The sequence below is a fragment of the Protobothrops mucrosquamatus genome, unplaced genomic scaffold (genome assembly GCF_001527695.2).
Source record: "Protobothrops mucrosquamatus isolate PMUCROS unplaced genomic scaffold, P.Mucros_1.0 scaffold1657, whole genome shotgun sequence".
NCBI lineage: Eukaryota > Metazoa > Chordata > Lepidosauria > Squamata > Viperidae > Protobothrops > Protobothrops mucrosquamatus.
The window spans coordinates 12,426-39,929 of record NW_015387814.1 but is presented as its reverse complement, the minus strand read 5'-3'; the positions used below and the strand labels follow the sequence as shown (position 1 = coordinate 39,929).

Genomic DNA, 27,504 nt, shown 5'->3' with positions numbered 1-27,504 from the left:
GTGGGAGGAGTATAGGGATAGAGTTATTAGTATTGACTTAAGGGGAAGTAGGATATATTAAAATAATAATAGATTAGTTATATGTATAACTGAGTTAATTATATTGAAATAATTTGAATTGTATAAATATGATTTCGTTTTGATTAATTGATGGCCTTGCCACCATGTAAAATAAAACCAATAAAAATTTTGTTGAAAATTGTGAAGGGCTTAATTGAAAATCCCTCAGCCCTCCTGCTAAGAATCTCACAACTCACTTTTTTGACTTCATATTTTATAGCCCGTTTTAAGCGGCTCAGGCTTGGACGTCCATGCTCCCCATGATTCAGTTCAACATCTCCGTTGAGGATAGCTTCCACTTCTTCTGTGTTTCTACACAAATCAAGAAGTCCAACCACAAAGTCCTTGCACTGCATTGACAATTTTTTGTAATCGTTCTTTGAAGGAAAAAAAGTTGATGAGTAAATAAACAATCTCTCCATACTCAGTAACACAGAGTACAAGGGAACTCTCTTAGTAGGTTGTTGGAAATAGAAGGGTTCTACTACAGATTGTGTTCTACTTCTGATCTAGCTGTGGAATTTTCTGCTCCCCACCAGGTGTAGGTTGATGAATGTTATGAAGGTTTACCAATGAATAATGGGACACTGACTTCCAAGAAATTAAAGATGACTGTGAAATAATGGAGTGAAGTATTTGGCATGCAATGTTAAATACAGCAAGGCAATTTTTAGGAACCATATGTCAGCCTTTGTAGGAAGTGACCAGATTGAGTGAAGGGACTCAAGACTGATGACATGTTTGACCAGTGCAGGAGTCAAACATGTCATGAGTCTCAAGTCCCTTCATGGCCACTAGAGATCTAAGTCCAGCCCACTTTGAATTCCTTTGACACTTATCTACTGCCAATTTACTTTGACTGTTAGTAATTCAGATTCTTGTAGAGAGCTTAAGCTTGCAAAAAATCTTTATACCCATTTGAACTGCCGGGATCTTCTGATTTCCCCAGCACTTGACAGCCCTTTTGTATATGCCTTTCATGACATGGGGCTAGGATACTTCTGGGACTGTCTCTTCCCAATTTTTTCTGCATTGCATTGGGCAGAGTGGCGTGCTTCAAGTCCCATTAGCAAAGTAACGTTACTTGGTGAGTGCTAGGAAGCATGCCTTCTCTGTCCCATTGCCTATCTGTGGAAGTTTCTCCCAAGATACAGACAGACTTGGTCCTAGTAGCCTTCCAGAAGGCTGCGAAGACTTGGATTTTCTCCCCATGTACTAGGGTGAGGATGTGAATGGAATTTGGGCATTGGTGTGGCTGTGTTGACATGTTAGTAATGAAATTTTGGGGTGCCTCAATGCAGAGTTTTAAATTTTTTAACGGTTTTCTAAATTCTAATTTCTGTTTTCGATTGCCACTCAGAAGTACTCTGGTAGATGGGTGGCTATATACATTTTAAGAAATAAATAAATGTGCCAAGACTAATAAAATATTTAACTAACAATTTTAAGCAATAGACAAAAATTCAGCATTCAGAAATAACAGGTGATTGTCATGCAAAACTAGTATTAAGCCTCAGCTAATGAGAAAGATCAAAGAGGCAAGAAATGCTAAAATTTCAGGAAGGTATATTTGATGCTGGGTGAAATGCAGAAGCTTGAAAAGTATGAGAATAACCTCTTAGCTTCTTTTATAGTGAGTTAATTAAGGTAGAATCTCTTCTAAATGCTTTTTGTCATATCACTCAGCTGATAAGGACTGAGATGCTTCTGAAACAAACCTTCAAATATCTCATCCTCACTTTCCCCTAATCTTGCACAATTAGTAGTTCATTATAGAAATGGTATAAAAGGAAAGTACAGAAAATCCTTAATAATTTTCAATTAATTTTAAATTTATGATCCTTATTTTTTGTTTTAATATTTTAGAGTACATTTTAACTGAATGTCTATCAGCCATCTCGAGTCACCTCTGGTGAAATGGGCAGCATGATAGATAGATAGATAGATAGATAGGTAGATAGATAGGTAGGTAGGTAGGTAGGTAGGTGGGTGGGTGGGTGGGTGGGTGGATGGATGGATGGATGGATGGATGGATGGATGGATGGACTTTTGGCCTTCAAAACATATTTTCTATACTGCAGAACTTGAAATAATGTAGGACAGTGTTCAAGATAATAAAACATAGGTTCCATTTTGAGCAATTCTGACTACATCAAAAAGGGATTAGGTGAATGTGTTTACTAAATAAATAGATATTTGCAGGACTTATAGGTTGATCTCATCTACTGAGTGCTGTATAACTCCTCATGTCCATGAATCAAATCAGAGAGATGAGTAATCAGATTTTAAAAATAAAATCATTTACTATAAAAACCACAGATCAATTGTCCAATTACAATAAGGCAAATTCATCATCCACAGAGATAGTCACAGCAGCCCTGATGAAATAACCAACTGCTTGCTGATTTTCTGAAAACTAGGAGGAAGGAATGGAAGGCTTCTGCAGATCTTACAAAAAAAACCCCAATGATGCTTGTGTAAGGAAGATGGAATCTAATAAAAAATATTATGACTAAAGCATAATTGAATGATCAGGTAATGAACAATCAAGGAACAGAAGCCCTGGATTTTATGGTTAATTACAAACTTAATAAGAGAAGTCAGTTATGCGTGATATATAATAGGAAACCCAACATAGAAATATGGTTCTCCAGTTCTGTTTTTTTTTTCTCCCCTGCCCAGATAATAGAAAAAGTCACTCTGATCAACAGCATTCTTTGGATCTGATCCAGATTTTATTGCAGTGCTATTATCAAGTTTTAGCTTGCAGGGAAAAAACCTATAAACTACTGTAAGCTACTTTGAACATGCTTTGCTTTTGATCTTCTGTTTTGTGAATAAAGTATAGTTGTTTTCCCTTAAATTGTGGTTTCAACTGTTTCATGTAAAAGGCAGACGGAGCACATGGGTTTTAATTCAATACATTTTAATTTATGGGATAGCAAAAATGAGAGATTGTCCTAAACAGACTAAAAAATTCACTATTCTAAAAGTCCTGCCTTGCATGCAAGTTTCTCTAAGAATTACAAGGAGAGTAAGTTCACATTCTATGACTTTCTATGAATCATATTGTTCAGTGCTCGGATCTCAAACCTAAACTGTCAGCTTTCTAGCTGACAAGTTTAGAGTCGTTAACTGCTGAGCCATCAGGCCCCCAGAAAAATATTAGTAATTAATACCAATATTAGTTTTAACTTTGCAAACTGTCTTGACATATGTGACTGAATTTCTTTTCACATTTAACTTAGAATGCAAAATATGGGAGTCAAACCTTCAAAGTCTACTTTAAGACTTCCTTAAAATCTTTTTTTTATAGTTTATGTGTTTTGTTATGGTAATGGGAAGAATTTAAGAGATTTACTCTGTTCCAAAAGAGGTTATGTAATGACAATTCATTAATTAAAATCTTACCTTGAATTCTTTCTCAATGTTTGCAAGCACCGCCAACTCATTGCTCAGTTCTAAGGCAGTCATGACTGGGTCCTCACTTGACAAAGATAGATACGCTGGACTTGCTAGACCTTTGTAAGCATTGATCCTGGACCTAGAATGGCTGAAAGAGTCATGCTTTTGCTTCTTGTTGCATTCACTGCATTTGCAGAAATAATCATGAGGCCTCTCAATCCGAGCTCCTTTCCTCAGCAGGATATGCACAATTTCATACTCATGGCAGTGGGCAGCGAGGATAATAGGGGTCACGTCATGGGAGAATCGAGTTCCATCCTCGTCGTAGGCATAAAAGTCATCATGTTGCAACTCCGATTGACTGGGGCTCGTGGCCAGCCTCTTCCCTTCTGCAAATGCGGGATGGTTCAAAATGGCTTCAACTATTCGGATGTAGCCTTTGCTAATGGCTAAGAGTAGCGCATCTCCAACGCGTGACAAATTTTGCCTCTTAAGTAACAGCTCTGTGATTTCCAGATGTTCATTTGCTACAGCCAGTTGTAATGCATTCTGGCCCATGTAATCCACACAGTTCACGTTGAGCGAAGTACATTCCTCCAGCATTTTACGGACAACAGGGATATTGCCATATTCTGCCGCTTCCAAAAAACGCTCTTCCTCAATAGAAAGGCTGGTTGAATGATCATTAAACATATATGCTGGGCCTCGAACAGCAGATCTCCTGCCTTTCTCTCTAACTACAGTCTGTTGGCGAAAGCCATGTCGGTTCTCAGCACCTCTACTAAAAAGAAAGAGAGGATTAATGCTTTGGCCATCTTCCTTTTTTAAGGATATATTTGTCAGGTGCAAGGAACAAGGAGAGACACAAGGAGCTGGACAGAGTGGTATGTTTATTGTTACTCATCTATAGACAGGAATCTGGCCACACTAAATCTCTCCCACACACACACACACACCAAACTACTAGATATACATCGATCTCCTTTCAGCTGCTTCCTTCCCATCAGAGACTCAAAGTTAGCCAGCTTCTTCATTCTTCCCTTCAGCTCACCTCAAAATTCCACAATATTTTTAGGACCATTTGTGGAATGTTACCTCAGGCTCTATGCAATATTAAGCTAGATCTTCAACTAGGTCTCTTACAACTTCTCTATGCTTTAGGGAATGTAATTGTTTAAATACTGTATACAGGAGTGATCATATTAGTTAAATTAATATTGAATTATTTATATTTAACCCTATTTAATGTTACATTAAAATTAAATCCAATTTAATTTTTTCTTCCCAATGCCCAGTTCTTTACCTTAACCAGTTTTATCTTTTAACCAGTTTTTGGCATATAGTCCCCGTTATACTATATGTCGGCCTCCATAGAGTATTAAAAAGCTCAGAAAAGAATACTTGTAGCTGAGGGTTGAACCATGGGATCCTTGGTGCTCTCTGAGCTTGACTGATTTCTTGCAGACATTTCATTACCCAGCCAGGTGAGATCATCAGTGCTCGACTTTGTCTTCCAGTAATTCTTTAGCTTTTTGTATATATTGTGATATGTTCATGATCACCATGGTTTGGCCTTTGTCTGCTGGTAGGATGATATTAACTAGTTGGTTAATGAAATGTCTACATAAAAACCAATCAAGTTCAGAGAACACCAAAGACCCCACAAAGCTGGAAAAGGGTGCAAACAGCATTAAAAGAGTTAAAATTTTATGTATTGAAATGGTTTCCTCTAATAACCAGTAAAAATGACTGAATTTATCTCTAGTCCATATTATCTTCACACTGTTTTCATTCTTGATATAGGTTTTTTTTTTACAATAGTCAATTTTCAAACTATGTATTTATGCAATTATATGTTTAAATTTTTACCCTTTTTCTTAAAATGCATATTTAAATGCCTACTTTGATCACATTTTAATTGTTGAGAGCAGCTTTGCAACATTGGGACTAAAATGAATTCTCTCTGTTTAATCTCTAATAAGTACATCCATCTAGATTCTAAGTATTATGTACTAGATCAGCGCCTACAGGAATTTGAGTGTTAATTTTTTACATGCAACTAAAATAATACCTTAAATAAGAGAGAAAGAAAACTGTTGAAAGTAATCTTTGCTACTGATTCATCCTATGTACTCATTTGCATTTAATTTCCACTTAAACCAATGTCATTGTAATTATCTCTTCACCTGATTGCAATTACACGATTTTTCTTTGAAAATTATTTTTTTCAGACATACAAAGGGTCAACAGGATAATTCTTTTGAAACCTGATCCATATCTAATCAGTGACTTTCAAAACTCTGCATTTTCTTGAAACTAAAAATATGTGTGTAATAATATATCAGCAGCTCTAATATCATCTCAGATTAGCACCAGAAACTTAGATGAAAATTGGAAAATCTTTCTGAATTGTTTAGTTTTAAAAGGCTGTCAGATCTGGACATTTTGCTCATAAATTAAAGTTCACGAAATGTTGGGTTACCTTTATATTTTAAAAACTGCCTAGTAATCATTACAGTAATGTTAATTACAGCTGATGAAGATTTGCTTATGTTTTCTCTAGTAGCTTCAATTTTGATTTACTTTGCTCACTATTATTCCTCAGAACTTTTAAATATTATAATATATGCACTGTGAAGTATACTTGCAAGACAATCTTTTCAAATAAAAAAAATCTGAAGAACATTTTAGAATCAAATTCTCAAACTGAATTACCTTGCTTTGAAATAAAACCTGAAGTTAGAATTGTAGACATTTTCCTGCAAAAAGGGCAGTCTATGTCACCTGATTCCCCACATAAAAGAAAATTCACTTCCTCTCCAGACTTATAAAGAAAATAAAGAGAATTTGTCTGAAGGAGACAAATTTGTGAAATTTTAACAAATAAAGCACATGACCCACATGAAATGCAAAAATCCCGAGGACAGTCATGGAAGGGTTATCACTGAAACATTGCAATCATGTGGAAGTAGACCAATTGGCATGCTTATTCAATTTTGTTCAAATGTAGTCTTGCTAGAGAAAATAACTCTGATGTGTATTTATTACAACTTTTGCAAAAATAGAAGAGTAAGCAACATCTGACAGAAATAAAACTGACATGAATACTAGGATAATACTAATAATGCTAATACTAGTAATGCTAGGATACCAAACATGGATAAATTTGACCAATTAAGAATACAAGGAAAGTCAATCCCATCTAATCCAGCATTCTATATCAGAGAGAGCGAGAGAGCAGTTTAGAGGCATTCAGGAAACTCATAAGCATGGACAGTCTTCTAATAGCATCACTCTTTAGCAACTATTTAAGGCATTCACTCTGATTCAGGAGATTGTACTGTATATACCAGTGTTTCTCTTGGCAACTTGAAGATGTGTGGATTTCAACAAAATACTCATTTTCCCCCCTCCAAGCAGAGTTGGTTCTGCACTGAGTATGTTTTAAAGATTTTCACTGAGATTATTTTTCTTTGTTTTTCATTCTTGGTGAACCAATGCAGTTCCGACACCACATAGCAAAAAATACAAGGTAGTATCAAGTGAAACTATTTATCTCTGTTTGAAATGTCAGTGATAAAATGTACTATCTGGGTAGAATAAGCTGCAGATCCTTTTTTTTAAGTTTCCAATTTCCTTCAATACAGTTGCAGATATAAAATACATTAATCTTTTGATCTAAAATTCAATAAAACACATATCTATAATCATGAAAGAAAAACTGGTATGTCAGAGATCTATTGAAAATATAAACTGCATGTTCTTTCAGTAGCAAAAAGTATATTAGCAGCTGAGATTCTCTTACAATGAACGTGTTTCTAAAACATGTTAAAAGACCGGTGTATAAATAAATTCTGGTGAATAAATTTTCAAAATGTGATTCCCATTTGCAATTACATAACTATACTTTGTTAAATTATAAAGGGATTGCTATGTAGTGGTCACAAAGGGCTAAGTATGCTAATGCTTCTTATTTAAAGAAGCTTTGATGAATTGTGGTCCCAGAGCAGATTCAACTGGACATTCTCCTATACAGTTCCATTCTAATCTGTTTTAAATATTCTGCACTTTTTCTAAAAGCTTCCCAATTCAGCATTATCTGGGAATGCATGAAACTGTGCAAACGTTTATAATAGCTATGTAATTTGCTTTCTAGAAACGGTGCATGCATTTTAATACAGATAGTCTTCACTTACTGACTGCCTCATTTAGCAAACATTCAAAGTTATAAGCAGAGTTCATGGAAGACATGAAAGTAAACATTTGCAAATTGCAGTCTAATTTAACAATCATGTTGATTCACTTAATCACCAAATGGGAAACAACATCACATTGCTTAGAAACCACAGTGCTTAGCAATGGAGCTGCCAAGGACTACCTGTACACAGGCAGACACACCTAACCCCAATATTATATTCAGCTATGTCCAATCCCCTAAAACTTTAGCATCGTCATCATCAAAGCTAAAAAAAAAACAAACCAAGTAGTTGTATCTAAATTGAATTCAAGGTTTACAGTTACTCCGGTCAGTTCTGCTATAGTGCCTTCCAGTAATTGCTAAATTTCACTTTTTAAAATTTTGGCTGCATTTTTTTTAACCTCTCTAGCTGGGAATTCTGGCAGAATACATTTGGAAGGCACCAGATTGGAGAACGTAATTCTATAAGATATGATGAGCTTAGTAGATCAAATCAAAATTCCATCTTCTGCAACCTTTCTTTTTTGTATAGGAACTAACTAGAAAATCCACAAAGCAGAATTGTCCGCAGTTAATCCCTAGTCTTTATCTCTTGTATTTGTCTAGTCCAGGGGCTAATCCATGCTGGCTCAGGAATTCTGGGAGTTGAAGTCCACGAGTCATAAAAGAGCCAAGGTTGCCTACCCCTGGTCTAGTCCTTTTCAAAATTCATCTAAATTAGTAGCCATGAACACATCTTATAGAACAGTGGTTCTCAACCTGTGGGTCAGGACCCCATTTGGGGTCGATCGACCATTTCATGGGGGTCGCCAAGCAAGGCTGTCCGCCATTTTTTTTTGTCCGCCATTTTTTTTGTCCGCCATTTTTTTATCCCTTTTCCGGCGGGTGCCTTACCTCCCTTGAGCTGGGCCAGCTGGTGGTCGGCCTGCTCCATCTCTGCTGCTTGCCAGCTACGCCTCGGCCGGCGCAGGGGGCAGAACCACGCATGCGCGGCGCTCCCGGGCAAGGAAAGTCCTCGACTTACGACCGGTTGGGTAGTCCTCGACTTACGACCGGTTTAGTCCTCGACTTACAACCGGTTTAGTCCTCGACTTACGACTGGTTGGGGTCGCGGCATTAAAAAGGTTGAGAACCACTGTTATAGAAGTTATTGAAGTCTGGGCCATACAAAGATGTGTTTTTTTTTGTTATTTTATCCCATGTAAATCATGATATTAGTGTCATAAATTTGTAATCCAGAATACGAATGGTTAAAAACAATCATGTTGCTTATTTCAGTAAATGAGATTTTTCTCTGTAGAAATAGCTCTTCCTTACCACAGTCTTTGTTTTTGAGTAAATATCATTTTCTTCCCCAGATATATGAATGTCTATCATTCTCTTTGAGGAAAACAGAGGCAAAATGTGCTCTTTACTCACAACCTGCTCATTTTCTTTTTTTAAAAAAACTTTTTAAAATTTCAAAGCCAAAAATATCAAAATATTTGCGATGGTGGAAAGGAAAACCAACCAATTCTTTTCACTGCATATTTATCTGAGGAGATACTTAGCTTACAATTATTCGAGTCCTGATATTGATTGTGGGTTCTAAATTTAGCAAGAGGGAAAATACAGTGTTACAGTTTATCAAAGGATCCTATCACAAACACAAATGCAAACAGCCCTTCCTATTTCATTTGTCTTTTAGGAAACACACTGCCAAAAAGAAATCAATGATAATGTATTTAGGAATTTGGTAATAAATTGATGATAATGATCAGCGCTTTAAAGTAATGAATCATCATTATCACCACCAACATCATCACAAAATACAAAGACCTGCAAAAGAAATAAAATAACTGTAGCAAAAGAAAGTAAAGGAAGTACTAATGGTAATATTTTGAGTGCAATCCCAAAACAGCTGGAGCATTACTTGAATACCATCCGTGCGGAGAAAATCAGTATTGGTCAATTGCAAAAGGCTGCTTTGCTGTGAATAGCTTACATCCTGTAATATTACCTCTAACAGCATCAAACATCAGTATTTGCCTATCCCAGATACTTGGAAAGGACTCGATAGCGGGATAAAAATTCCAAATCCAGTCTAAACATCTGGCTGACTGTGTGACCAACCATAATAATTCATAATGATATCAATTCCAGGTGATAATGACTTTGAATACACTGGTATTATTAGGGGACAGAAGAAACTCAAGTATCTGTGGACAGAAGATGCAGAATAGCAGGAATCCAAGTGGCAACAGAGCTGAGAAATCAGAGATAAGAAAATGACTGGGGCAACAAAATTTAAGATCAGAATCTTGAAAAATGGAATCTTGAATATAAAATTAAACATGATGTCAGGAATTTTACATATTTTGTCCCACAGATAAAAAAGCAATCCTTGAGAAGGACATGTTTTGGACTAAAGCTACAGAAAGAGGACAAGAGGACATTTTGGTGTAGTGGTTGATATGTTCAACTGGGAAGACCCTTGACTTATTACCACAATTGAGCCTGGAATTTTGTTTGTAAGTCACTGAGGTTATAAATCCAATCATCATGTGACCAGACTCATTTTTATGACCATTTTTACAATGATTGTTAAGCAAGTCATCACAGTTGGTAAGTGAATCCTGTGGTTGTAAATCCAAATCCAGCTTATCCAGTGGATGCTTTTTGCTGTTTTTTGCTAGGAAATGGCAAAAATGTCACAAAACATGGTCATTTGACTGAGTAATGTTGCAATTAGTTGTAAATCAAGCCGGCTGGCAAGCGCTTGAAATATGATTACGTAACTGTGGAGGTAGTGTGGCAGTCATTACTTTAAGAGAGATTGTAAGTAACTTTCAAGCCTGTTGTAATTTCCAATAGTCATTAAGTGACTTGTCATAAGTAGAGGACTACCTATAGTCGTTCCTTAAGCACAGAAACCAGCTAGATGACCTTGGGCCACTCCTCCCAATCAATGTCAGGTTCTGTATATAGTTGGTTGTAAAAGAAACCTTTATGATATGATGCCTTGATGCCTTTGCTGTATGAACTATCAACTCCAATGCAAAATAAGTGGACCCTGCAACCAAATAGGACCAATAGTGAGAAAAATGTAGCAACTCCATGTTTAAGAGCAGCTGCATTCATCCAATCGTGAATAAGGCTTCTGAGCATTGTGACACAATGCCACTGTTTTCTTAGAATAAACAACGTAAGTCATACTAATGGACTTTCCGTTACAATTTAATAGACTTATTCAAACACATTTATTTTGTAAATAAGGCATTTTGCTGAAAAGTCCCATTTATTCCACAATTATAAGTGCATTAGAGATCAGTTCTAAATGGACTGAAATGCTTCTCTGTAAATTCTTTCAAATAGAGTTACCAATTAAATCTGTATCAAAATGTGTAGAAGAGTAGTAGTACCCAACTAAACAAAAATCCTGGAGATTTCAGATACAAAAATTACAATGTTTTTGAACAATACTCAGATCCAGAAGTTAACATTATAACTTTAAGAAATGAACTTTGTAAATTAATATGTTTTTAATAAATTAAAGATCAACAACTTTCTCACTGTAGCAGCATATATAGGGGGGGGGGGGGGAAATCACATGGAGATCTCCTAAGAAAGTAATGCCCAACCTTTTCCTTTATATGGACCACAACAACTTTATGTGGAAAGCCAGTTTAAGTATCAGGCTACCAACCAGGAGACTGTGAGTTCTAGTCCCATCTTAGACCTGAAAGTCAGCTGGGTGCCAATCACTTTTTCTCAGTCCAACTCACTTCACAGGATTGTTGTTGTGGGGAAAAATAGGAGGAAAGACTATTATGTAAGTTTGTTGCCTTGAGTTATTTATAAAAATAATAAGAGGCAGGGGGAAAAAATCTAATAAATGAATAAATAAAACATTAGCACTGAAAGTTCTAAACTATTAGCAGTGGTGTACATGTGCCCCCTTCCAAATGGACATAAACATGATGTGAAAATTAATTTTAGCAAAATGAATAAATAAATAAAATAGCCAAAATCTTAGGAAATCACTAAATCTCATGATATTTTGGTGTTCCTGTCTAAAATTTAGCAAGAATCCTAAAAACCTATGTGAATTTAATGAAATTGTGCAACGGTTGTAAGACCTCCCAAGATTTAATCATGTTTTGTTTTTTTAAAAAATAGAATCTGTATTGCCACCTGCATCAATAACTCCATGTAGAATAAACAAGATGACCTTGACAGGAAGAGTTGCCTAAGCAAAAAGGTTAAAACATTTTTAAGTCCAGAATATCCAGATAATATTAGGAAGGAGCCCTAATTCAGAGGAGCATAAGAAGGGGGACAATGTAGAACATAATCAGACTTGGAAGACTATGTTATTTAAAGCTAAAGGAAAACAATACTTAGATAATATCCTATTCAAACCCTTTTTCTTGGTTGGATCTAGTGCAAAGATGGGCAAAAGGGAAATCTGGATCTTTGCATGTTGGCTGTATATTCCATTCTGAAGCATTTTCTGGAACATATTCTGTCAGTTACCATAGTTCAAGGTTTTCTCTTTCTTTTAACTAAATTCCAGTATTGCAAATTCAGTAAACTATGATAAATAAACATGAAAAAATATATGAAAAAGACTTTTACCAACCTTAAGTCCATGGAATATAGAAATGCTATTTTTCCTATTTTATAGGCAGTATTATGAACTATTTGTTTAAAAACTCTCCAGGAATTAAATGAAAATTATTTATTGTAGTATTTGTTTCTTACCAACTTACCAACTTCATCTGGATGCATAGTTCTACATATTTATTTATACAACCAATAAAGGTAGAATTGGACCCACAAGAAGGACTTACTTCTGGGTAGACATGCATAAGATTGTAGTGTTAATTTTGTTATTTCCCAAACAATGTATGCCAAGAAATAATAATGGTGTCTCAAGCAACTTGCCACTGATTTCAGCTGCACCAAGATTTCACTCCTAAAACAGAAAAAACTATTAAATTTTCTTTAGCACCAAGCTGAGGTTTACAGTAAATTTTGTACCATCTACTATAAATCAGATCACAATATAGAACTCAAAGAAGGCACAGACAAAGTCCATTGCGCTACAGGGCTTTTCATTGCTGAGACTTCCATGGTAGTATTTGGCATTATTTTAACAAAACAAAAGAAATGCAGGAGCAGAATTCCTTATTTGGTTTCTAGAGGTGGTTATTTTGCTTTATGCTACAGGTTTCTACAAGATACCTTCCCTAAAAGATTATATTGTACAAACATAAAGGCATATGTTATCATGCATGTCAACTTGCTTAAGTGAACACTGACAATCCAAAACACACAAACAAGACCTCACAGAAATTCATAACATCCACTGATAAAACAAAACAGCAGGAAAGGGGTCTGGGGATATAATGCTGCTCAGTCTTCCAGGAGAATTCTTACAATCTACTTTTTAAAAACGCACCCTAATTAATTTTGGTCATACTGCCCCATTTTTCAAATTAATCCCTAATTTTTAAGCTATCCATTAGTAATGTTTAATTTTTACTTTAAGGGTTGAAGAAAGTAGGATGGTTTATTAAAATTAAAAACAAAACTATTAATCTATTGAACTATTTCTTCAACTAACCTATTTATTGTCTCCTTGGATTGGCAGCTCCTCTCTATGGCTTTGCTTAGTTTTTCTTGACTATCTTTTAACCAGAGATGCTGAACAACCTCTGAACAAAAGGCATGCACTTCTCACCATCATCCTACAGACCCGCCCATCAAGATAATTTTTAAAGCCTAAAGAATCATCTCTGTTGTACATGGGAGATATATCTCAGCAGAAATGCTAGGACAGTAGAGCATACCTTTAATCTCAGAATGGATGGAGTTTAGCTATTTGCTGTATGAAGACCTGAGGAGATAATCCAAGGATTAGAAACTGAAGGCAGAGCACCAGTATCAGTCATTATAAGCAGAGGTGTTCTTAAACATTGCTTCAGCATCAATCAGTAGCTCTTTAAGAAGGACCATCGCAAGAGGAATGGAGTATTTATCCTCCCTCCCTGGAAGACCGGCAGACCAATTAAAGGAGTGGTGAACTATGCACTTTGAAGTTGATAAGTGTATCAACATATGCTATTGCCAGTGGGAATAGCAAAGTGATAACTGCAAGATGCTAAGAGCTGAGGCAATCCTTGGAGAACAGTAACCAATACTTGGATAATGGCAGAAGAAATACCCATCTAACTGCATTTCATTATGTTCAGTACCACAGAGCTATCTGGCTGCCTGCTGATATTCTACAACACACAATGCATATAGCTACAATTTTGTGTGGACTGCAATATTGATTCTGTTCTAACTGAAGATTTGGTATAGGAATCCTTGAATCTACTTTTCATTTTTATCTTAAAACATTCTTTAGCGAATATCAAAAGACATATAGGATAGACCAATACAATATTTAACTGTACATATTCAATATTTAATACAATTTAAGAATTCAAAGTCTTGTTCATCATAAGATGAGATGGTGGCTAAGTTTATACACATGCTAAACAATAAGCATTAATATACTGGTATGCTATACAAATGATTCCACCAAGTTAATCATATAAGCCATATTGTAGTTCACTTGCTTTGGCTTGTGGTTTTGATATTAACACTATGGTTTGTTACCATCTGTGGGATACAGCTGTACAGTTTTTTATGCCTTACATAACTTTTTCATCTTGCCCCATTTACCTAGAATTCATGAAGGACCAGTTTATGATTCAACACACTTGCTATTTTTATTTACTAATATTAGTCTGAAAACAAACTTCTTCAATTGTTCTGCATTTAACATTTCTGAAAAGTTTAACACATTATTTTAAGGAAACAAATCATTTCTCAAGGCTGTTTCTGACATTTCTAATATACGTAAATCAGCTACAGTATTTTCCTAACATTTATATATTGGTAATTGTTGGAAAATTACTGAGAGTAACTTCCAGTTCGGTGGATACTTATTTTCTCTTAATCAATCTCTATACAGGTAGTCCTCAACTTACAACAATTGGGGCCAGTATTTCCATTGCTAAACCAAGTAATTGCTAAATGAGTCACACTCAACTTGGAACACTGCTATCATATCCCCCCTCATCCTTCTCTTCATTAAACTAGACATAGAGTTGTGTTTTAAGATAGGCAGCCATATAAATCTATTAAATAAATAAATAAACTAAAATCAGAAACTAAAAAGAGACGTCACCCTGCCAACAAAAGTGCATATAGTCAAGGCTATGGTTTTCAGTTGCAATGTATGGCTGTGAAAGTTGGATCATAAGAAAGGCTGAGCGCCAAAGAATTGAGGCCTTTGAACTATGGTGCAAGGTGATCAAACCGGTCAGTCCTAGAGGAGATCAACCCTGACTGCTCTTTAGAAGACCAGATCCTGAAGTTGAAACTCAAATACTTTGGCCACCTAATGAGAAGGAAGGACTCACTGGAGAAGAGCCTAATGCTGGGGAAGATTGAGGGCAATAGAAGAAGGGGACGACAGAGAATGAGGTGGCTGGATGGAGTCACTGAAGCAGTAGGCGTGAGCTTAAATGGACTCCAGAAGATGGTAGAGGACAGGAAGGCCTGGAGGAGCATTGTCCATGGGGTCGTGATGGGTCGGATACGACTTCGCAACTAACAACAACAAACATTTGAATAGTTTCTTTTAAAACTGGCACAAAATGGGTGCTAAGTTTAAAAATGTGCAGTGCTTTAATTAGTCAAGTTGATTTTTTTTCTCTTTCCCGTCCCCAAGTAAGGCCAGAATGCAGAGTATCCCTATGCAGAATGGTAGGTGCATTTCACTTTATGCTAATTGAAATTGAGATTCCTATTTGATACTATGGGTCAAAAAGTGGTTTATTTCAACTTGGATCCCAGAATTATTATGTGGTGATAAAGTTTCCTTGATGGAAAAGGAAGTTAAAAGCAGCCAACAAGCAGAAATGGTTTTGTACTTGGACCATTAGCAACCATATACGTGTTAAAAGTATCTCTTAACAAGCTCTCTAGTGGTTGTCATCCATTGAAACAAATAGGCATTTATGTTTTTTCACTTAAAAGTTGAAAAAACATTATTAAAGGCATGGAATTATTTACCTAGTGTAGCTATGGCATAACTGAATGTGGAGAAAATCCATGCTAAAAGCCTTGATTTTATTGACTTTTCTTTCAAACATTAATAGACCAAAGAAATATTGATAGATATGCCACAAAAGATAGTGTGAAATGCAGAGTGAGCTTCCTTAATATCCTTGTTTATATATCCATTCATCAGTAACATTTCAGCAATTATCTAGTACTTTTAGTAAAAGTTTTAGCTAATCACAAATATAGAGAAAGGTTGAGTAATTACTTGCATTACATCTCTGCAAATTACTGTAATGCTTTTGTTTCTTTGATGTGGAAAAGCCCAGGAGATATGCAAGATATATTACAAGATATGTTGTTACTTCTGGCAACCTTTTATGGGTTTCTGCTGACACAGAACTGAAAGGTTGATATGTTTTAGATTTGTTTAGATAAGAGTTGGGATACGGGATGAAGAGATTAAAAGTCTGTAACTTTAGACGGGGTGAAGAGCCACTAAATTTGTTCACACTTGTGATGAGGTTTGGAAGTCACACAGACATTTCTATATTATATTCTTGTTCTTTCTTTGTTTGTTTGTTCTTTTTTTTCTTTGCATTTATTATTCTTTCTTTCTATTCTCTTTCTTTAAATTTAGTCTGTATTATATTTTACCATTATAACAAAAGTTCTTAAATATATATATCGGAAGAAAGCCCAACAATAGCCCCAAACAACCGAGTATGAGCAAGGCGGGTGGGGAAGATAGAGAAAGGAGAAGAGGGACCCATAGGATCGGCAGGAATGACAGGGGAGGAGGCACAGCGAAAAGAAAGCAGGATTGACCGGGATGAGCAAAACAAAACAGGCAGATAAGGGAACGATGGGAGAAGAAAGGGCGGCAAGACCAAAATGCGAGCAAGGGGATGCGGGACAACCAGAGCAATTACGGTTAACTAGAGCAGACGAGCCTATCACACGCTTGATGAGTAGAGCACGGAGCCAATTGGGCTTATAAGCAGACTCTCCATCTTCCAATGCTTACTCTGATGACGCTGGCAGTGGACCAGCGAAAGCTAAGACAGTAGATTTTTGGTTTTATGAAGGGTTGTTTTTATTTTTTTTATTACTTTAAACAATAAACAACTATTTTATCTATCCCAGAGTTCGAGGATTCTATATCGTGTGTGTGTGTGTGTGTGTGTGTGTGTATGTATGTATGATTGGGGGCGGGGGGAGGAAGAGAGATAACGTTTTTCTGATGTTTCTCAGATATTAGCTGAACAGTACAATATATCATTGATTTCTGCTGAAAAGTTAATAATAATGTTTTCCTTTGAGATGGATGCAATATCAAACCATGTTTAGAAATTATCAGGCTATAGACCAAGGGAAAAAGAAAATGTGCAGGTTCAGACGTATGCATTTGTTCTCTTATTAACAAACCATAGTACTGCCATTTTGTCTGTAATGTCAAACAACCGTTTGTGGTTACCAGGGAAAGGGAAAGAGAAAACATCTTGTGTTTATAGCAGTGGTTCTCAACCTTTTTAATGCCGCGACCCCAACCGGTCATAAGTCGAGGACTAAACCGGTCGTAAGTCGAGGACTACCCAACCGTTCGTAAGTTGAGGACTTTCCCTGCCTGGGAGCGTTGCGCATGCGTGGTTCCGCCCCCTGCGCCGGCCGAGGCGTAGCTGGCAAGCGGCAGAGACGGAGCAGGCCGACCACCAGCTGGCCCAGCCCAAGGGAGGTAAGGCACCCACCGGAAAAGGGAAAAAAAATGGCGGACAAAAAAAATGGCGGACAGCCTTGCTTGGCGACCCCCATGAAATGGTCGATCGACCCCAAATGGGGTCCCGACCCACAGGTTGAGAACCACTGGTTTATAGGCAGGACATTCAGCTCAGTATCCTGCCTGCGAACACACAGGAAAAGATTTCAAACTCTTCATTTTGGACTTGGCAAAGATACTTAGGCAAAGCCTAAGGCAAGAAGCAAGTTTTCTCTGATATTTTGGAGAAACAGCAAGCATCTAAGTGCTTTCAGATTCTCTCTAATACATTCCCATAAAATCTAACCAGCAGAAGATGACTTAAAGGTTTGCCCATTGGCAGACTCCTAATCCTGTTGAGAGCTAACAACACACTATGGGATGACAGAATTCCTCACTATTTCCTAGCACTAGATCTTCGTGTACTATATTTCTGCTTTACCCCTTTAAAAAAAATTGCTTTCCTTTGTTTTTAAAATTATTGCCATTCATCTTTTTGAATGTTATGTATAGTTTGCTGCAGGAAAGATGAAAACAAGAACAAAATGAGACAGACAGTAACTTGAAAAGCTTGAGAGCAAGCAAAAGTAAAGCTTTTGAAGTAACTGGCCAAATGCTTGGCTGTGCGCCATTCAATTCCATTTCATGCATTCCCCCATGCTGCTTAGCAAAGCACAGGCACAAAAACCACAAGAATTCTGATTTTCTCTTCTTCCTGATATAAATTTGTATCTGTTTTGATTTTATGGAATCACAGATACGCATTAGAATGATGCAGACACTTAGAATGGCAGAAAATATGTTGTGTATGTGGCAAATAAGAGAAGACCTAGCAGAGTTACCAGAGAGAACTGGCTAACACCCAGTGAAGTAAGTAATAGCCATAGAAGGAAATTTTCTCTCCAGAAAGAAAGTTGGATTGTTTCAGACATGAAAGGATGTGGGATTAAATGGACCACACTGCACCTCTGGACTATTTTACAACTGCTCAAACAGTTGTAAAAAGTATGCAAGAAGTAAAAGATTTATCAGGACAAACAGACACAAATGTAGAGTTAAAACAGGTGAATAGCTTTGCATTTTGCATGAGTCAAACAGGAAAAATGTACAAAAGTTGGTTTGGGGAAAAGAACTCCAATACCACTTCCTATCATTTAAAAACCATTTGTATACTGTAATAGCCTTACTTTAATATTAAATGTCTGTATTTGTTAAATATCCAAGAAAGCTCTCCTTTGTTTTATTGATATCAGAATACTTTAGGCATTAGTGTTGACCCCTGGCAACTGTATGATTGGTCCCTGCAGTTTTCTTGGCAGTATTTTCAGAAGTGTTTTTGCTAGAGCTTCTTTCCTAAGGTTGACAGAGAGGGATTGGCCCAAGATCATCCAGTTGGCCTTGTGCCTAAGGCAGAACTAGAACCCAGTTTCTTGGTTTTTAGCCTGGTGCCTTAACCATTACACTAAGCTGATTCTCTTAAATCATGCAATACATGTTATATATGCACACCCAGAGAGACACACATACAATTGGTGGATGAGGGAGATTAATCCAAACACTCAAGGTGATATTGCATCATTAACATTTTTCTTGGCACTTACAAGCTCTCAAGCTTAACATTTTAATTATTTAATATAGCTTTAATCCTGAAAAGAATGACAACAAAATACTATGGCAACCATTTTGTGGGAGTGATCAGAGCTTACTTTCAAAATTCGTATATATGACCAATAATCTAAAAGGGTATATGCTTGCACAAAGTCATAATGAGAAGATATCCTTAATCACATTAAGTCAATAGTAAACAAAAATTAGTGTTTAATACTATAGCAGAACCAGGCCACAGTAAAGATTTGGGCAGGTATGTAGTTTTAATAAATAAAATGTGAGATAGTTTTATGCTTTTTCTACATGCACACATAACACTTTGTAATTCTCTCTTTTCCTCTGTCAGCACAGTGAGCATCTGGGAGCTAAGCAGCCATTTGGCCATGATTGACCCAGGACAGTTGTCAAGTTTTATGTCCCCGGCTGCCAAGTTTACCGTCCAAGGGATATTAAACATGGTTACTACCCAGTGTTGAGAAGCTCTCTGGCTCCCAAGCCATTATAGTATTGCCAGCATCATGTAAACCAGCTAGTCTGCCTTCCTGGGGGAGAGTTGCAGTTGGAGGAGGAAGACAAAAAGGCACCACTGACCACATCACCAAATTCCTATTTTAAAACTTATAATTTAAGTAAGCTTAAAGAAACATAATGTGGTCATAGATTGCCCATTTGGTTCCATCAATGTGTGATTCCCTGCTGGACTTTTTAACTCTGATTAGATCTGGAGCTAAAATTAAAGCTTTGGGCCACTGGCCACTGAGTATATCCTTTGCTCGGTGCAGTAAATCATATTAAAGCACCCCAAATATATGAATGTCTAGCCTTTAGGTAAACAACTATACTATTGAAATTGCTTTCACCATTAGGAAAATTTTCCTAATAGAGAGAGAGACTCTGCCTTCTATAGCATAAATCTATTATTCTATGAAATGCCTGCTGGAACAATTATTTCAGATTATCAAATCCACCACCCAGTTTTCACTTCTCAGAACTAAATGTTCTCAGTTCCTATTACCTTTCTTCACAAAACTTAATTTCCTCTGGTCCTCCAATCATCTTCCTTGTTCTTGTCTGTAACTGTTCCAGATTGCCTGAATTATGATTAAAGAATATCCAGAACTGGAAACATGACTTGAAGTATCACCAGCATAAGACAAAATGGAAGAACTGCTATACATAATTGCAGACATATTCTTCTCTTCATGTAGCCTAATGACAAACTTAAATAAAATTCTTTTCCTCTGGGAAATCAGAAATGATTTCTCCAATGACCTTGTTGAAATGTTTTCATTTGTGACACCGCTATCACGGAGATAAGAGTTACTTGACACAAAGGACACTAGTGATACCCGAAAGATCCTAAGTCACCATTCACTCAGATTCATTGATTATGTATGTACCATCATCTGTGTTGGCTCTTAGCCAGCACATAGGTAGATTTTCTCCTAGAGGATCTGTCCCAAATTTACTCTTCCAAGGGTGCACCTATTGCCACTTAATTGACTCTGTTCCACCCGGCTACTGGTTATTCTCTTTTCTTTCCTTCGCGAAATTATGGACTTCTTAGTAGAATTGAATTTATGCAAAGTAGGATCATTTGAGCCACATCATTTCTGCCTCAACTCGTGATTTATTGCAGGGTCCAATTGTATGCTTTCTTGGCTACCTTTGGTATGCTCAGGAGTCTTCTTCGAATTTCCAAAATGTCAATATTTTTACTGTCCTTCTTCTTCAAAGCTCAACTTTCATTTCCATAAAATATCATAGGGAAAAACATTGCCTGCATTATTTTGATTTTTGTAGGTACTGATACTTTCCAACATTTGCATACTTTTCCAAATCACCCAAAATACTGTTATCATTTTCTCTTTTATATTGGTTCCATGTTGTTTGCATAAAAAATCAGACTACTCACAATATTTTTTTACCCTTATAATTTAATTAATTTATAGAAGAAATTAAGAGAAAAGTTTCTGAAGTAATTCATCGCCCTTCCCCAACACGTTACCGTTTTGTTTTAGTGAATTTTTGAATTCCTAGCCTGTGTGATTTTAATGATTATTGATGTAATCAATAATCATGGTATTTTGAGAATTCAGGGCATCTACTTGGGGACAAAGTAAAGTTTGGATACGCAAATACTGGGCAAACTTTATTTTGAATCCATGCATTGAACAGAGATCCAATTCAGTGTCCCAAACAGCTTCTTCTACAATTCTATTAAATTTATTTTGTCCATGAATGGAAACAAAGTTCATTAACTGCTATGTCTTGTTTTCCTGCCGCCAGACAAATGCAGCTAATGCATTTAAAAAACCCCAGAAGTTTACAAATGTAGAGACAAAATGAACATTATTAGGTTAAGTAATATGGTTCTAATGCACATATTATATTAAAATAAGGGCCTAATTTTCAAAACTACCCAAGCAGAGATTTCTACAAGTAGCATAGAAATTAATTTAATGGGATAAATATTAGTTTCACAAGATTACAATATAAGTTTGTTTTTACATTTCCACTCTGTAAACATGCTCTCTTTGTATTAGATTTGCAATTCAGTGATAACATTGAGAAATACACATCAAGACATACTAATAGCATCTCTTCTAAGAATTAGAGGATAGTAGTTATCTTCTCAGGTCTATAATATTGATATGGAAGTACTATAAAATGACTGTATGTATTTTCTACCATCTTTGCACCCAAAGCAATTCCAAGAGTCTTTTCATTCAGGTCTTACTATTTGCTCAGATCATTGTAAACTAGCATGCTTGCAATTACTAAAAATACTTTATTCTTTTTGTTGTTGCTATTACACCACTGTAATTTTTCTCTAGACACTGTCCATTTGTTTTGTATTTTTCCACAGAACTAACCCTATTAGTTTCCACAATGCTTTTAAATGGTTTCCTGAAATGGTCTCTAGGAAACGGTTCAATCAACGGCTCCAGAAATGGATTATGCTGCAAATACAGTATATTTTTCCCAAAGTCATTTACTATGCTTTCCAAAAGAAAAGAACAAGTAAAAAATGCTATATTGAAACTGGTACACAAGACCCAAGAACCACATACTAGGAAAAGTATCTTAAGACTTTACTTAACAGTCCACTCCAGAATAACACAATAATAATAGACCCAATACTTTAAAAAAAAATGAGTAAGGGATCAGTGCATAACACTAACAGTTGTCTGTCTTTTTAGTCGACGTATATAATAAAAACACAGTGTGGCCCATATCAGAAAGAGAAAATGTATGGTTGATTACTGGGTAGTTTAGGAAGACAATTGTATGATAAGAGGAAAAAAAATAGTTGCAACGTAGCAATGAAACTCATATCAATGGCTTTAATAGTTGTGTCAAATTTCACCCAGCACAGCTTCTAAGCTTGAGAAACTTCGCCTGACAAAATTTTCTGATCTGCATAATGATTAAAACCATGGTAACTGGTATAATTCTGAATGCTTCATGCTGAACTAAACAGAAGAGGGAGACTCCTATCTTGTCTCTTATGAACAGATTTTTGGTCTAGGCTACAAAACAATGACAATGACATGATCAATACATCATATTAAGTAACTCTGTGGTTTGCTTGGTATTGGCTTAGTTTAGTGCATGATCTTGATCATGTGATTTGCACACTATGATTTATGATGTATAAATAATGGATAGATGGATGGATGGAATCAATCTTCTCTCAACTTTTGAGTATATAAATACTGTATCTTTCAGTATTTCCTGGTAGAATAATAAAAGTGTAAGAATTCTGGAAACTTCAGTCCAGATACATGTGGAGATGCCAAACTGGGATGGAGACACTGTCTGATGTAAGATTTTTATTTTTAAAATTAATATGGAATACTTGTTTATGCTTTGCATAATTCTTATTGTAAACCATTTAAACACTGTTCAAATGTATATTGCCTGAAAACCTCTAGGTTATTGGGTAATGGAAAATAAGGAAGACATTATTTTCTAAGTAAACAATACAAGCTTATAATGAAATTGATCAATATTTTAAATTTCTTTAGATTGGTGAAGAAGTATGGAAATTTGTGATTCTGGAAAGTAAGGCAGAAGAATGAGCTTAGTAAAATTGTAAAAATTGTACTTCTAAATGTTTCCTTCTAAAACATCACTTATGTTTCCAAAATTCTTTGCTAAATTACATCTTTAGAAGGAGGAAATGACTGATTTTGATTGATTGCTTCATATTAATAAAACAAATAAAACTCTGCAAATCTCATGTCTGTTGTCCAAGCCACTTTGAAATAAAAAGGAATTGTGCATTATTATAGCCTGGGATTGAAAAGTGAAATTAAAAAAACAACAGTGGGGAGAAGATATGAGCTATTCACTCTGTTATATCAGAAAAAAAATATTGTACATATTTTCTAAATAAACATATTACTTTTTGTTCAAAGTTGACTCATTATTTAAACATTTATGAAGAAATAAAAATCAGTGCAAAATTATGGTTACTCTTTGCTACAGACATATTTCTCAAATTTTGTTGGAAACCATTTATCCATTAAAACTTTAGAGTTACAAGTGTATTATTTAGAGAGAAGTTACAAATTAGCCATGTTAATTGCAAAAGTCAAGCAGCACGTTTCTCTTACTACTGATTTTCTTAGGCAAGAATTTATAAGTGAGATTTGTTTTAGTGTATGGTTAGGAATAGTCCCTCCTCTTGGGATTATATATGGAGATTTCAGCTTAATCCCCAAATTGAGGAATGAAAAGACTCTTTACAAAAGACTAAAATGAATAACTTAGCATATTCAAATGCCTTCATTTCTTATTAATGACCTCTATACTAAATGATATCCACCTTCTATTAGCCCTGTGTAATCATAATAGTATTATTAGTGACAGAACACAATAACTCGTGGTAGTTAAGAATCTTGGAGAACATGAAAGACTGCTATTGCATTTTTCCCTGGATATACCGTATCTATTGGATTCAAAAGTACAGCAAGGTAATTTTAAATTGTAAATATAATAATCTAAGAGAACTTTTTATGGCAATGAAACTGTGTATCACTTTAGAATGCAATAAGGCATCATTATTTTATGGGGGGAAAAATAGTGCATTCATTGTACAGAGTGCCACCCAGGATTTCTGCCCCTAAATTTTGCTCTAATAGTGCCACAAATTGAAGTTGTGCAGCCAGTTTGATCTAATGGTTAAGGCATCAGCTAAAAAACTAGGGGACTGTGACTTCTAGGCCCATGAAAACCAGCTGGGTGACTTTGAGCCAGTCACTCTTTCTCAGACCAACTCATCTTACAGAGTTGTCGTTGTGGGGAATATAGGAGGGAAAAGGAGTATTATAGGTATGTTCGCTGCCTTGAGTTATTTCTATAAAAATAACAAAGGCAGAATAAAAATAAATAAATACAAATGAATTACAGAAATATCTGTCCTATAATGAAACAACTCTCCACGTATCTAGATCAGGGGTCTTCAAACTTGGCCCTTTTATGACTTGTGGACTTCAACTCCCAGAATTCCTCAGCCAGTCACGCTGGCTGGGGAATTCTGGGAGTTGAAGTCCACAAGTCATAAAAGGGCCAAGTTTGAAGACCCCTGATATAGATCCATAATGCCCACTGTAGGAGAGGTTTCCAAAACATTTCTGTGAGAAAAGGGTCAGAAAGCCTGCAAAGGTAGATAAGATATATAAGAGCTAAATTGAAAATTAAGTGCTCTTGCTGCAGGATTTATAACAATACTGTTTTTCATCCTAGTAAAGCCTACTAAAAGAGAGATTTGTGCATAGGGGGAAAAAATCAGTTCAGTATGCTATCCAAAAACCTGTCTTCCACAGTAGGTCACCAAGAATTAAGACAGCTGACTTCATCTAGAGATATTGCAAAGTGGACCTCTAATTTGTATGAAAACATGGATTTTTCATATCTCATAAGAAAATATTGGGGGAAAGAGATTTAATAGCTATGCATATATACAAAACTGCACATGGTGTATGGGATGAGTGAGATTCTAGCGGCATGAATTTCTGGATAGTTTCAAGAAGGCACTAGTTTTTAAGCCTCGTCCCCAATTGTACTATGAGAATAATAATAAAACTCATACCAATGGGATTACAAGAATGAGAAACCTTCATAACAGCTTCATAAACGCTGGGGAGAATTTGTGTGATTTATACATTTGAAATGTAATATGTAAGTATGCAAAATATTTATCACCATTGCTATAATGATCATCTGTAAAGATATAAAAGAATAAAAAAGAACCGTGTATATTTCTCTCTGTAAATAACACAAAAGCAAACTAACATAATAGATAATGGTTACCTGAAAAATTATGGTAATTATTTCATTTCAATGCATTAATTCCATTAAATGTACAGAAAAGGAGTATGTAAGTCTTTTATTAAATTAATGTCATCTTCTCAGTAAGTAACATAACTAGTAGAACAATTCATTCAAGATATTTAAAAAGCAATAATTTACTATAATAACTACCATTTTTCCCAGTGGGTACAGATATTTTAAAAAAAGATATTTAAGCCATTTCTTATTAAAGCTAAACCATAGTTTTAGCTATTAAAGAAGCATCTCATGGTAAACATGGTAAATAACTTGTAACCACTTTCTAAATAAGATTGATATAGATAGATAGATAGATAGATAGATAGATAGATAGATAGATAGATAGATAGATAGATAGATAGATAGATAGATAGACCGTTAGATGGACTCCTTTTTATTATAAACCTTCGTTTATGAATTCATGATATCATCCGTCTACCAAAAGTAACTACTTTATTTACGATTTATTAAGTGTAGAAACGTAAGAAAAAATATTTGACAGTTTCCATCATTTTGAATCCCAACGTATTTTTTAAATCCCACTAGTGCTATTATGAAAACTGGAAGCTAAGATATTTAAATTAAATCTTACACTATCTTTATTACACATTACTTAAAGCCAAAAATGAGAAGTCATGGTATGGGAAGCACCAATCATGATATTTCTCCAAAAAAGAATAAAAACGGACTATTTTGAAATCTGGGACAAATTTTACTGCTGGTATGAGTCAAGGAGAACTGTTCGGGTTTTAGGTTAGTGTTAAGATTGTGGTATATAAAACTGTATGCTAGTATATAGAGAAACAAATTTGAGACTGTATTATATAGGAAAATATGTATATATAGAGATTAGGAATTATATGTATGACAAGGAACAAATTGTTAGGATTATATATAGTGGAACGACACGTTATGTCCTTTTTTGTTTTAACTGTTTTATTAATAAAAAACTTTAAAAAAGAAAAAGAAAGCTTGTGTTTTCATTGGAAAATTGCAAAGGGATGTGATAGATGATCGATGAATATATAATAGATTCCATTTTAAGTTGCACATATTAATTTATACCAAGTTCAGATGATAAAATGGAACTGCATATGGTACTTACATTCTTCTATTGAAATAAAAGAAATTGTAAATATTTCTTTAAAAGGTAAGCAGGATCACTCCCTATATTTATCTATTACAGTAAATATCCAGGACCTTTGACTTGTCATGTTCTGAAGTAGGCTGCTCCCAAAACAATGTGAGGTTTTCTGTGTTTCTGACATTCTAATCAGCAGTTTCAGGAAACAATATAAAAACTGCCATGCTGGATCAAACCAAAGGCTTATCTAATTCAACATTTCTCTCCAAATTGGCCAACCAAAGTTCACAAAAGAGGAAAAGAGGAATTATCCTTGGAGGAGGGAGAAACACATTCAGACTTGCAAGATTTGTTACTCTAACTTTAGCAGTGGTTCTCAACCTTTTTAATGCCGTGACCCCCAACCGGTCGTAAGTTAAGGACTAAACCGGTCATAAGTTGAGGACTAAACCGGTCGTAAGTCGAGGACTAAACCGGTCGTAAGTCGAGGACTAAACTGGTCGTAAGCCGAGGATTTTCCCTGCCCGGGAGCGCCGCGCATGCGTGGTTCCTCCCCCTGCGCTGGCCGAGGCGTAGCTGGCAAGCGGCAGAGACGGAGCAGGCCGACCACCAGCTGGCCCAGCCCAAGGGAGGTAAGGCACCCGCCGGAAAAGGGGGAAAAAATGGCGGACAGCCTTGCTTGGCGACCCCCGTAAAATGGTCGATCGACCCCAAATGGGGTCGCGACCCATAGGTTGAGAACCGCTGCTCTAACTGTAACAGTACAAGTAATTTTGATCTACATTGCATTAGTTTTTTAGTCTGGTCTACTTAGGAGGGCTGACATCAATCTTACAAGTCTAAATATGATTTCCCTCCCTTCCTCTCTCTCTCTATCTGTGTGTGACCTAAGAAGGGGCTTGTCTGAAAAGCTTTCTCAAGCTACTGATGAAAGCAAATATACATATCCCAGAA

The 27,504-nt window shown here is 35.9% G+C and overlaps 1 protein-coding gene across 1 annotated transcript in view; it reads right to left on the bottom strand.

The window, feature by feature from the left end:
* The window catches only part of TRPC6 (transient receptor potential cation channel subfamily C member 6), a 33,156-nt gene extending 28,928 nt beyond the window's left edge, over nt 1-4,228 (bottom strand). The window contains 2 exon segments of the mRNA XM_015822731.1: nt 258-437; nt 3,472-4,228. Of these exon segments, the coding sequence (XP_015678217.1) occupies nt 258-437; nt 3,472-4,158 (867 nt within the window). The 5' untranslated portion in view covers nt 4,159-4,228.
* Between the last annotated feature and the right edge of the window lie 23,276 nt (nt 4,229-27,504).